The sequence below is a fragment of the Lissotriton helveticus genome, chromosome 4_1 (genome assembly GCF_964261635.1).
Source record: "Lissotriton helveticus chromosome 4_1, aLisHel1.1, whole genome shotgun sequence".
NCBI lineage: Eukaryota > Metazoa > Chordata > Amphibia > Caudata > Salamandridae > Lissotriton > Lissotriton helveticus.
In genome coordinates this window covers 588436112-588450276 of record NC_136063.1, presented here as the reverse complement: position 1 = coordinate 588450276, position 14165 = coordinate 588436112, and the positions used below count along the sequence as shown (strand labels likewise).

The following is a 14165-nucleotide window of genomic DNA, read 5'->3' as shown; positions in this document are numbered from 1 at the left end:
AGACCACAGGGAAAGGGGACTGCTGCAGGGTGGATTGCAAAAATGTGCCTTTTTTAAACTAAATTGCAGTGCAGTTTGTTAAACCCACTTTTCTCACATGATTGCCCACACTCTGCGACTATGTCAATCTTATAATAATGGTTGTGTCCAAGCCTTCAAGAACTGTAGGACCTGCTTGACTCAACGAAGTTACAAGAGTCATTTTGCTGCTCTTGGTCTGTCTCAACTGAAGTTGTCTACAAGGGGATCTCTCAAAAACTCACAATTTGATACAATCCAACATTCTTGAGAAACCTTTAAGAGGAGAGCATGGCATTCACATCTCTGGTGAGGCTCAATGATGTTTAAGACAAGCATATTATTCCAAGCACTGAGAAGTTAGAGAATCTAGTGTCTGCTTGTTGCAATATTAGGCTTTCTTCCTTGTATCACAAAGTTGCTAAAAGTCATTTTGACCTACCTAATTAACACAGAATGAAACAGTATCTCTGCTAATTCATATACCTGAAGAGCCCTTTGTCGCAGGTTTACTAGGCAGCAGATTGTCCTGATATTGTAGAGGCTACCAGTACCAATACAGTTATCTTTGATGTTATTTATACCACTCTATGCTCAATTGTTGCTTGCCCTGTTTCCGTATCGCTTCACTGATACTTGTCCAATATATACCCTTCCTTCTTCCTCTCTGAAACCTAAATGCAATTCCTCTATGACCCATCACATTTACTCCTCTTCTTGATTTCACTTGTCTGTTGTTAACATACTATCAAATAATCACGTGCCTCTTTGTGTCATAACACAACCCTTATTCTATTAATCTTCCATATTACAGATCTAATATTTTGTCCAGCCCTCAATTTTTCCCTGTAGTTTTGTTACTTTGTCTTTTTCTTTTTTTACTCTTTTTACTTTTGGGTGATTGATTGCTTTGATGTTATAACAAGGATTTAGGAAAATGGGCTTTAAACAAATAAATCCATGTGTGAAATTCACATTAGCTAAAACACCAAAGCTTTAAAATGTTCCACTCCTCAAAAATGTAATAGAACTATACAGGTTTAAGAGGAACATTGCTACGTGACCTCAATGAATAAACATGCAAATAAAATAGCTAAGCATAAGGTTTAAAACATAGATATATCATTTCTTTTCATTTCAAAATTGGAGAATTTAATGCATTTTCCTATGTATACTTTCAGCACTTTCCATTCTGTCAGACCTCAACCACCTTTATGCTCGAATTCTAAAATTAACCTGAGTTTCAAAGAATCCCAGCTCGGATCCAGGAGGTAACAGAGTCTGCTCTGCTTTCTCTCCAACTTATCTTTCCTGATAAAGGGTGAAGCCGCAGCTAGTGGTGTTCAGCTAAGTGCAAAGTCTGACGTGCCAGAACTGTCAACAGCAGAAGCTGCCACCAATCCCCTGGTTCTCTCTAGTTCGCTTAAAACCCAAACAAGGCAAACAAGCAGCCCTACCCCAGCCCAACCGACTGACCGTCCAGCAGAGGGAGGACCTCCTGTCGCCACGAAGGTGAAGGTGGAGGTCGAGAAGTCAGATGTCACAGAAGCGACAAAGCAACCTTCTCCAGCAACAGGAAACAGCATGAACACCAACACAGCACCAGCCAACAATCAGGTCAGTTCTCATGATACTTCAAAGATGCGTTTAAAGGCAATTCATCTCCAACTGAGATAAAAACTAACACGTTAAACCAAGAACCTTTTTTGTTTCAAGTTATTCACAATCGCACATTCTGCTTCACAAGCCCCGCTAGTGTGTTCGCCATAATATATTGGTCAAGCCTACATTATGGTTACAGGTGGAGTGCATATAACCTGTGGGAAGCCTGTTTGAAGTCAAACCAGGTCATACCTGTGACAACCCCTAAAATGTCAACAGTTATGCCATGCCCTATGGAAAAAGACAGTGATCAGAATATTCAGATCTGGTCCCAGCTAAACGTCCACATAACTCTAGTGCCTTCATCCAACTAGTTTAGGAGTCTAGGGTGCATATTTAATAGCCCCATTGGCCACTGAAGCGTCACTTTTTTTTTAACTCTCAGGAGGTGTAGCTCCATTTTCCATATTTACAAGGTGGCTCTAAGCCACTAAACGTGGCTTAGAGCCACCTTCTAAATATGCCCCTTTCCAACACAGTCTTCTGTGACCAAAAGGTGTGCAGTGGGTGTTGCTGTGGGCGTTCCAACGCAACACCCACTGCTTTTTGATGCTGCCCCAGATTTACAAGGCTGGGGCAGCGCCAAAAACAGCACCATTCTAGCACCATGGATTACCAGGCATTAGAATGGTGATATGAGGAGAAATTATTTTCTCCTCGTTTTTTCTCTACCCCTGTGTGCTGCATTCTGTACCACACAAGGAAAGAGCAAATCGCTGTGAATGATTGTCTATGTGCAGGAAAGTGCCCCTTCCTACACATAAACATTCGCTCCTGCAGCGCAGGCACCCTTGCAACATGGTAGCAGGGGGTCTGCGCTGGCGCTAGGCAGCTTTTTTTGCAACAGCAGAAACAAAGGGGTGTGCCGTATTCTTGTGAATATGGTGCCTCCCTGTGTTTGAAAGAAGTCAGTGTGGTGCTGCTGAATGGCGCAGCTCCGTGCTCCGACATTTTTTTGTAAATATGCCCCTCAGTGTCTGAGGGATTTAAGGAACTTTATCTTTCCCCACAAATGTAGAAATCATTCCCACAAAAGCTGCATTACAATTATTGTTAATTGTTGCACCTGATAAAACCAGACACTGAGATGTTCGAAATTTATCAGCTCTAATGTTTATTACCTATTTGAATTTTGCCCTCAAAATTAATCATATCGTGCATATTTTGGCATCTATAGTATCCACATTTGCAGCTCCCGATATCTATCACCTGTTAAATTCCACAAGGTTGACTTGCCGAAAGTTAGCAGGGAGGGCACTACTTACTCTCTGTTATAAACGTCGCTCCATTGCAATCCATTAGCAAACAGACATTTTTGAAGGTACATCTGCAATTTACCGGCCACTCGTAATCGGCTCCTATGTGGAAAAGTAGTAAGGTACAATATTAAAAGTGAAATTGTGAAGCTAATTCTTTATTGTATGCGGTTAATGAAATCATCAGAAACACGTAAAAAAAATAACATGTAAGACTAAACATAAAAAATACTCCACCACAATAAAAAAAAATAATACTTTCCTATCTGGACTAAAATGGAATGGTTGTTGGCCACGGTTGTACTCTCCAATTGAAATTTGCAATATACCGTATACATTCCATTTATTCAGTATATTGTATTGTTTTTCCACTGCTTTTTCCACATATTTGATTAGAAGGCCTTCGAAGCAGAGGTGCTAATACCTTCCATAAGAAATATTGAACTAAATAACACACTAAGTTCATGGGTTAGGCCTGGACAAGTACACGAAAAGCCTGCCATATTTAGAGCCACAAATCTGACAGCATGTATTGGTAGAATTCCAGGTGTATGATTGTATATTCGCTCGCAGTTCATATAATAGCGAAAGTAAAAAGCACAGGTTAAGTGTTACCGACAGTGACGTGATTAAACAGCTCTGAGGGACAAACCTCTCCTGGTATACTTAATGAGTGCTGAAGGTTCATGGGAGCCATGCTGCATCTCTAGACTCTGCTCTGTGAAAATCGTTTTGATATTGCACTGTCAATAAGGGGAAACGGCCTTTACAACGAAGCCGTTTCCCCGAAATCTATAACCACGCATGCAGTACAACGCATGCGTGGTTACCACTAATGCCTTTACCACACATACCTTTACTACGATGTTTGTAGTAAAGGCATATGTGGTAAAGGTAAAAAGAAAAAAAGGGGGGCTTGGGGGGGTCTCCCCCCCAAATAAAACAACTCACCATAAGTCACGTCGGCGTCAGCGTCGTTTAAGAGAAATCGGAAAAAAATACCGTTTTCTCTTAACGACGTATGACGTCACCACGCAATTATTCGAGGAAAAGTTTATCCGTGGTAAACGAATTCCGTTGTAACGCATGCGTGGTAAAGGCATGCGTTGCAACGGAATTCGTTGTATCATCATATATTCGCTTATGCCCATGTAGGGTGCATACCAGACAATCCGTTAACGATACACACTACCATAATTGATAGAACGTCTTTTTATGCCAGTAAAATTACTTAATTTCATTTATGGCCATCTAGCAATGTAAGATGGTTGAGGACAGAGAGAAAGTGGCTAATAAGAAGCACAGAGATCTGTCGGATTTACAATGTTCTTTCACTTCATAACACCTCTCTACACACACACACACACTCAACAATTCACAGCATTCTTTGGAAAGATAGAATTCTAGATGGGTGACACTTAATAACTGGGATGTTTTGCATCACGTGGTTCTGAGCGACATCAAATAGGCAATGAGAGTGAAACCCGTGTTGTTTATGATGTCACTCAGAACCCTGAGGCAAAATACATCCCCATTATTCACCTTTTACCCTTCTATAATTTTATGTTATGTATGGCCTCTAAAATCATCTTTCCCTGCTTTCAACTGCTGCCCAGTGACATAGGAGTAATGTATTAGCCTTACAGAACATGGCATCTCCTACCGGTCTAAATTTGTAAAAAAAAAAAGAAAAAAAAAGAAATAGCTGACTACCTGCAAGCCACCCCCATCACCACTGTTCGCTACCCTTCCCGCAAGCAGTGGTCTCTGTTCTCCGTTGGAATAGAGAGCCAGCACTTCACTGATAAGCTCTCAAAGAGCCCTGTCACAGCACCCTGGAATTTGTTTATCACGTAGCAACATTGGGAAGCAACTTTTGTTTTCTAGTGTTTCTGTGTGACAGCACTGAATATCCCGTTTTAGAATCTGCTGTTCATGCGAGGGTCACTCAGTGAGAGCCATACATAACAAATGTCATAATATACCCCACACCATAACATATATGTTGCATGCCATGTAGACCAACAACTTAGCTTAAAGCTTGATAAACACCAAACCAAAACAGGGCCGTCTTAACAGCATTATAGGCCCTCGGGCAGGGCAGAGCACTGGGCCCTGCCTACACAACCACTCACTGGAATAAAAATGTTTAACAGGAAATTAGTGTCAAATTCCGGTCTGCCTGGGGCCCCTATGCACCTGGGGCCCCCAGCCAACTGCCTAGCATGCCCATGCGTTAAGACAGCATTGAGCCAAAACTCACCCTAAAAGTTTGCACAATGAGGCTTGTGGAGTGGACTTGATCATATGAACGCACCCATTTCCTATCTCACTCCTGTAGGTGAGGCCCTCACAATTTTAAGACTTTGGTGATTTCTTATATTTCCCTCAATATATTTTATTTAGGAGCTAAAACATATTTGTGTTTCAGGGTCCAAGTGTTCGGCATTTAAAAGTTCTAATGTTGGGATACAAGCAACTTTTTATAGATGGAAGTCGTAGAGGAAACAACTTCATATTGCATACTTTGAATATGAAACATGCAGGTCATACCTCTGTTGTTATTTGAAGATAACCATCCGTGTAGCTGGCTTCCTGTCATGATGCTTGCTTAACATCTGAATCCACCTGAAAGGAACAAATTATCAAATTACACAATTTACTCACTGAAGATTTTAATGGCTGCAGTCAGGTGGAGGGCTCAGTCATTTCAACAAAATGAAGGAAAATGGTGCAAAGAAAAGATAATTCTTGATGAGCCTTCTGCCCCCTCAACCTGCAGCATCAGTGGGGTGTTATCTTCAACTGTAGCTTTATAACCCGTCATAACAAGCTATGCCAGAAATTAAAGGCATGCTCCCGCTTTTGGCTCAGGCCTTTAACAAGGGAGTGGGAGTTTAATGCTGATATAGCTCAGCTATGGAGAGCTATAAGGCTAAGAACATTCCCCCACTAGTGGGCAGAATGTTCTAACAAAAAAGACAAAGGCCTCACGGAGCCCCAGGGGGCTGAAATCCCCTCTGGCTCCATGAGGCCTTTGTTCACAGCGACAGCTATAAACGCCAGCACTGGAATGTTGGAGCTCCAGGCTTCTACATGCCATTAGAATCCTGGAGCAGTCCATTGCTTTAAATGGACCTCCCAACATTCCATTGTTCTAATGTGTGTTCACTGATTCACAGATATGCTCCAAGCAAATGCATGGATGTATACTACATCTTTACATCTACTTTCCCTGCATTAAAAATAGCATAACATTCCACAAACAAGTGAATAACAAACTAAGTTGACGATCTATTAAAACAATAGTAAACACAAAATGGAGGACAGAGGCTGGAAATCTGGTGATCAGGGAGTGTGGTAGTCACACTTGATATTTATCATCCCACGCACAAAGACCCCTCTATAGGCACTGCAGGTAAAACCTGGAATCGTATGGAAGGGAGATTAATTGACCTTGGTGTCCATGGTAGGAAAGTATTTCTGAAAGATGAGTGACAGAACAGATTGACACCAATGGATTGCAATAATTAGGAATGACACCCATGAGAGCATGTAAATAAAATACTAAAACAAGTTGAGTCTCTAGTATACAATATTTTTTCTGGATTTCCGAAACCCACTGCTCTAGGCACCTGTTTAGTGCATACACACAGCAAATAACACTGAGCTCTGAAAGTGACTTAAGAAAGACCTCACCCTTGCTCTAATGAGAACATGGAATACCAAATATATGGCCTGCTAGTTCATATATTGTGTATTACATAAAGGTCATTTAGAATAGTGTCCGAGATCTACATTTTCATTAATCCTTTTTTCTTTAATGTTGACCAGATTACAGGATTGTGAAACCTTTTGAGTTTTGTCTTCCTTTAAGCATCATTTTCCTCAATTGTCTTGGGAAAGATAAGTTACAGAGTGCTTCTTTGGTTTTAAAAATGCTACCATCACATCAGCTGTTATGGTGAAATTAGAGCCCCTCATCCTAAATTCAAAACACTGTTCTGTCACTGGGTGAGACTGTGCAAGCATGACAGATGCTCCTGTAGCATTTAATAGACTGTTCTAATGACAACAGTTAGTAAAGTCTAACTATACCTGCAATATTGCCTTACATATAACAAAACCCCACCTAACTAATACAATCACCATCTCTAAATCCCCCCACCCTTAAACTGCTCTTTACCCAGGATCATGATCCCATCAGAACATGTAACTGTTCCCTTCATCTCTGCTTGTCTTTACTTTTCACAGCCTCACGACTCACAGGAGATTCCCTCCACCTCTCTATCATAACTGGCCCATCGGTCCAGGAACCTAGCCATACCCGCTAATCACTAATCTATCTACCCCTAAAAGCACCACTCTGGATCACTCGAACAGAGGTGTTTATAACTCCAGAACCTAGACCCTACCGCCCCCAAGCACTGCCTCTATACCTGGAATTTTTCACGCAACAACTGCTCCATCCTATATCCTATAACTTGCCTGTTTCCATATAAAACGTGGGGGGGGGGGCTGTATTCCGCGGCTGCCCCCCTGTTCTCAACTCAATGAGGGCAGACTACCAACATGGCATCACCCTATCCACCCTTAGTTTCACTGACTGCTGATTGTTCCTCAAAGGTCTCCTACCCTCCTACATCACCACCAGTTGCCTCATTCCTGATTCCGTCTATTCCCTCAGCTTCACCTAATGCCCTAAAACCTCATGACCTCTTATACCCTCATGTACCTGCCGGTCAAAGTTGCCTTCTTCCACTCTGCATCCACTACTACTCCCACTTCACTATCACCCACTAAGCCTTTCCTTTTAACAAAATATCGCCACCTACCTGCCGTTAACTGTCTGCCTACCTACACTGCTCCAAGGCCTCCCTACAAGAGGCACAAGGGCATGATACATTTGGGTGCATCGGGGAAAGCAAGAACGATTAGGCAGTCCCCTGCGCATCCACTCAAAAGACCCCAAACACCACAGTTTTCCACCCACCCAACCAATCAACTATATCTCTCCCATGCACCACCCACCCAAGAAGCTCACACGGAGAAAGGCAAGCCCATCAACCAGCTCCTGCCCTCTATTCTGAATGGTAGGATGACTCCCGCAAACATTCCAAAGAAAAAAATGACATTTATATTTATAATAGAAATGTAGCTTATGAGCATACCTTCCTTTAGTAGATGTAAAAATCGATGCCTGGTGCCCGGCTGTGATCCTCTGTCATTGCACTGTTGAGCATAACATGGTCTACTGGAATTTACAGCCATTCTTTTTCTTTTACAAGAAATATTGGCTTCAGTATTAGAATTGATGCTTCTTCTGATAGGGGAATACTTGTATTGCTTTAAACTGTATACTATTGGTCAATGTCCATGTGACTATCATCTTGCATAGGACATTCTTATTTGTTATAATGCAGAATCCACATTTTAAAGGGCCGTTAAAGTGTTCATGGTCTCAAAAATATAGAGCATAGGTCTTATGTTTTTATCTTTACATGCAAAATGGTGATTGGGCCAGTATCAGGCCCTTTCAAATATTGGCTATTCTGTCAGTAGGGAAAGAGCACAGGCACATTTGAAGGCATAGCTGCAGAACTCACAATAAAAAAAGATACACATGGTCTGTAGGTATAATAGCCAATCTTGCCAAATGGTTCATCGATCTCTCTTTCTCTGTTCCTATTGCTATTCCTCTGTTCATGCACCCTTAGGTGACATACTTCATCATAGGGTCCCTCCTAACACCACTCGCAAAAGCATGTGATGTAGGCAACAACCGCCCTGTTGAGGTCCCTCTGTGAGCTTGAGATGTGGGCGAGTGGTATGGAGTACGTATATGTAAGAGCTAAAAGTAAAACTACCCCTTGGTGGACAATAGATCAACTTTATTCTTTGTCCCCAAGGGATAGGATTAAAACTATGAGGGTATGGAGACCTTCAACTGAATCGTTGCACAGGGGTCCACATGTTTCTGCATAATTGTAACCCTTTAAAGAAGGCGTAAGGCATTACTTAGTACCATACATTGGAACTGACAGTATTTGAGAAAAAGTTGTCTAATGCAAAAGCATTAGATAAAACAAGTACAGCCAATGTTGTTTTGCAAGTGGTGTGAAGAGGAATACAATGATGAAGCATGCGTCCTAAGGGTTGGTGAAGGTTTCTGTTAAATCTGAAATTCTTGGTGTGGTATTCCTACAAACATTTTGCCTTCTCCCCTCCTGATTTAAGCAGGATTAATTTTTGTTGGCATTTGGACTCTGCACTTTACCACTGCTAACCTGTGCTAAAGTGATTGTGCTCTATCTTTCAAAAATTGTTAAATTGGCTTCCACCTAATTGGCCCAATTCATTTACTTTTAACTCCCTAGTATATGGTACTACATGTACTCTAGATCTGTAAATTGCTACTAGTGGGCTTGCGGCTCTCATTGTGCCACTCACTTGAGTAGTCTTTTAAGTGGTCTCTCAAGCCTGCCACGGCAGCTTGTAATGCAGTTTTTAAACTGTTATTTCAAAGAGGCAAAATAAACCTTTTGCGAGACCTAAACTTTCTTTTTATTACTAATAGGTCACCCCTAGGGTAGGCCCTGACCACTGAGAGGGCAGGGTGCATTGTATTTAAAATGTAGGACAAATGTAATAAGTTTTACATGTCCTGCAGTGAAAAACTCCTAATGTCGTTTTTCACTGTTGTAAGTCTATCACTTCCATTGACTAACACAGGTTGCCTTATTACAATTAATAGGTGATAACTTTGGATTGGTAGCAGGTAGAAATATACTGTTTACACTTAAATGAATTGTAATTTATATTTGTCTTTAATGGTCAAGTTGGAGTTTCAGTCACAAGCGAGGGCAGTTCTTAATAGACTATTGATCTGGGTAGACTAGAACTATATCTTCTGAGACCTGCAGTATGGTTTTATGTCAGGTCTGAGCACAATTGATCAATGCTTGAACTTGCAACTCCAAACACAACAATGATGGACAGAATGTGGATCAATGTCACACATTCACCCCAGTCCAAAGATCTGGGCCCAAATTCATCGTTTTTCCACTCCACACCACCCTGGGTTAGACAATGGCGATATGCAAATCAGCGCTGACCCTGTGCCCCATGGGAACAGTCCAGTCCGAACTACAAAAGCCATGTCCTTCCCAGAACGGAAACAAGCATCCGAGGACCGGCCCGGTTTCGAGGTAACACCTCTCTTCAGCCCGGCTAGCTTGATTCCAGTGGTGTGGAGTGCCTGGGACTCACGTCTGAGCATCCCCAGTACACTTAGAGCGGTAACTGCAAACACAACAATGATGGACAGAATGTGGATCAATGTCATACATTCACCCCAGTCCAAAGATCTGGGCCCAAATCCATCGTTTTTCCACTCCACACCACCCTGGGTGGTCAGACGTGAGTCCCAGGCACTCCACACCACTGGAAGCAAGCTAGCCGGGCTGATGAGAGGTGTTACCTCGAAACCGGGCCGGTCCTCGGATGCTTGTTTCCGTTCTGGGAAGGACATGGCTTTTGTAGTTCGGACTGGACTGTTCCCATGGGGCACAGGGTCAGCGCTGATTTGCATATCGCCATTGTCTAACCCAGGGTGGTGTGGTGTGGAGTGGAAAAACGATAGATTTGGGCCCAGATCTTTTGACTGGGGTGAATGTGTGACATTGATCCACATTCTGTCCATCATTGTTGTGTTTGCAGTAACTGAACTTGCAACTCAGCATTTCTAAATACACAATTGCTAAACAAGGCACCGTTTATATGCCCTTTATAGACTAAACACAAGCCTTTGAGAGAGTTAATGTGATAAACTATGGGCCATGCTTTTAACTATGGGGGTCGACCCTAACATTGTTATCTTTCTCAGAGACTTGCACAAAATTATGTCAGCAGCAGTTAGATGTAATACTGGCGGATCCTGCACTGACCCCTGTAAGGGGTACTATGGGGTAAAGCTGGGGTGTATTCAGTCACCTTTCCTTTTTACATTAAATGTCAATGACTTAGAGAGCCAGTTATTAAAAGATGGTCAGGATCTTCCGCTAGTGGGTGCACAACCTCATCCAGCTCTACTGTACGTAGATGACGCCGTCATGTTAGCCAGAACAGGTGTGGGCCTTCTAAAGTTAACTGCCTTTTTTGTCTTTTTTATGAGTTCTTTGGATTTATCGACAAATTTTTGAAAGTCCTTTGTGATGGTTACTGGAGTTGGGAAATCAAGAGTCAAAACCTTTTACACCCAGGGCTGTTTGTTGACTGAGGTTTATTCTTTCCTTTATCTAGGGGTCCGGGTTGATGAGCCACATTCTTGACTTCCTCTAGTCGCTTCCAAGGGAAACTCTTTGACAAGAACTATTATAGCCTATGTCTAATTTTGTCACTAGACTGGGGAAGAAACCAACACAGTCCCTTCTCAAGATATATCAGGCTAAATGTGCTTCTGCAGTGGTATACGGTAGCGACATATGGGACTACTTTGATGTTTCGGTGCTTCAGACAGCCGAAAACAAATATTAGAGGAGGCTTCTGGGTGTATCTCAAAACAGATCACATTTGTTGTTCACCAAGAGTTAGATGCCCAGTACTTAGCGGACACACTAGCCTTCTGTCCCTTAATGAGATGCATTGCAGATTGGTTGCGCCCGGAGACCAATCTAAACCAGGACATCATAAGGAACTGTTTATCCCTAGATTATGCCTTGAAAATTCCCTAGTTTAAGTATGTTAAATTCTCTTTTATGTCCCTGGGTGGCTGAGAATTGTTTGAAAACCCATAGATGATAGTGAAGGAGGACCATACCTGGGTATGGGAAACATTTGCTTTCAGTGCAGCATCAAAACGGAGAGGCAGTGGAACTTTTGAAACCGTTGGTTCGAGTTTAATATATATTAAAAACCGTCCGCAGATGGAACCCTATCTTGCTTGGGTCATTAGAACAAACCACTACTTCTTGCTGTCAAGTTTTAGGTTGAACCAATTACATCGGCTGTTAGCCTCCCCAAGGTGTTTGCAATCTGGATTGCACTTTAGTCCCTGTGGTTGCAATTAAGCATGGGTGGATTTTGCGGATCCACGATTCACGAATTTGCGAATTCACGGATCGTGGATCCGCAAAATCCGCGGATTTTGCGGATCGGCGGATTTGGGGGTGGGGCTTCCTCGAGTGTGTGGGCGGGGACAAACGGACGGGGCTTCCATGCGAGCGCACATGCCTCTTGTGTGTATAAAAGGTCAGAGACCGATCAGAGCGGCAGATTAAGAGACAGAAGCTCCTGGTCACAGGAACAGCACGGGGATTGCGCTCGTGAAAGTCAAAGATGCAAATGCCTCTGGCCTGCATCACAGCGGATTTTCGATGGTATATTTGGGAAGAAGGCACACCTGCCCAGCCTCCACAACGCTCACGATTGATTTTGGGCTGATGAATGAGTCACTAAATTTAAGCTTCAACTAGGGCACATGCTTTATTGATATCTGCAAGTGTTTCCTGTTGAGGTTTATTTTTTGTGCCAGGACCGTCGTGCCAGAATGAACCCTGCCCTTCATATTTATTCAAGAAGACACCATCGTAAATAATTTACGATGGCGCCGGCAAGCTGCCAGCGCCATCCTGAAAAAGTTACTTAATTAGCTTCAACAGGAAGCTCCAACTGATAAAATAAAGCAGGCGCTCGAGCCCCTGCTGTATCTTATCTATTAGAGCTTCCTGTTGAAGCTAATTAAGTAACTATTTGAGGATGGCGCTGGCAGCTTGCCGGCGCCATCGTAAATTAGGCTTTGAACTTTTGACCGCGGAATCCGCCGCTCGCGGATTGCGGATTTTCGGTAAATTCGCGAGAGTTCGCGGACCGCGAATTTACCGAAAATCCGCAAAATCCGCGATCGGAGCGGATTTTGCGCTCATGCTTAGTTGCAATTTAATGTCTGGCCAAGACACATGACACTGTGTTAAGATGAATTCTATGTGCTCTCACATAGAGCTTTTATTCTAGCACTATCTAAAATATATGGTTCTTTTAATCAAGTTCGCCTAACCCTAATGTTTTTACAGTTAATGCAAGACAATTTTATATGATTATCCATCTCAAGTTTTTTTGCAGAGGTAGTCAAAAACAATGACGGTCAAAATAAAATGTTTGCTCCGTGATTTGATTGCTTATTACGCAGGAGGCTTCGACCTTTCTATTTTTTTACTTTGTGGAAAGAAACTCTAATACAGGCAAGGAGCTTTGTATTTCTCTGTGAGTCCTTCTATTTATGGGTGACTTGCATTAATCCAATAATTGCTTTTATTGTGAATTTTTAATGTAAATCTGATATTTTTTATCCTCTATTTAACTGTATTGTGTTACTGACATATGACATTTTATGGAGTTTGATAAATTCTGAAATAAAGAATTTATAAAGAATAAAGAAGAGTCACAAATATGAAATTACCACTTTTAGAAAGTTTGCATTTTATTGTCCCGACCATTTCTCCCTTCTGCCAGTAACCTGGGTCGCATAACCGTGAATGGCTCTGCTGTTGGGATTTTTATATTGCTTCCAGACAGCAACATAAAGGGAACTTATGTGTGGATGGGACATCTTAGCAAGATGACTGGGGAGGGGTTGTACCCTGCTACATTTCATGGGGCTTTGCCTCCTGCACTCACAAAGGAACCTGACACCAGGCCCACACTGCCCTTTGTCATCCCCAGATAGTTTGGAGCCTTGACAGGGGAAGGGATACACTTTCCAGGTGGGGGGGGGGGGGTTAGGATAGGGACTACCCCCACACAAAGGCTGGTACCAAGAATACATATTGGACCTCTAAGGCCACACATCAGAATACTCTGGACCTGTGGAAGATACAGAACAATGATTGCCTTCCTGCTTGAGGGACTGCCTTACGGTCTAGGATGAAAGACACCCTGGTTGCAGTCATCCCAGGCTAACCAGAGTGACTCCAAGGTTTAGTTGGCTGACCTGTGTGGGGTACATGGACACAACTAGATTCACAGGCCTTCCTGCAACTGCCCAGCTGGCCTGCTGTAACTGGACCTGCCCTAGACCTGCAACTGGACCTGCCTTAGCCCTGCTAGCCTCTGCTAGAGTAAGTCCCTGGTACCCATTGGGTGCCTCCTCAGTTCATGAACCCTTTGCTGGTATCAGAGTGTACTGCTCCTAAAGAAAAGGTGAAAATCTCGAAGATTGAGCTCCTCACTGCC

At 42.7% G+C, this 14165-nt stretch overlaps 1 protein-coding gene across 5 annotated transcripts in view; it reads left to right on the top strand.

Annotated features, from left to right (window-relative positions):
- Positions 1–14165, top strand: part of TRIM55 (tripartite motif containing 55) — a 485249-nt gene that overhangs the window by 371217 nt on the left and 99867 nt on the right. For 4 of the 5 annotated variants that reach the window (XM_078687225.1, XM_078687227.1, XM_078687226.1 and 1 more), the window contains exon 9: positions 1339–1635. The exons of the other annotated variant lie outside the window; for it this stretch is intronic. In XM_078687225.1, the coding sequence (XP_078543351.1) occupies positions 1339–1635 (297 nt within the window). The remainder of the gene's footprint in view (positions 1–1338; positions 1636–14165) is intronic. 5 annotated transcript variants of the gene reach the window in all.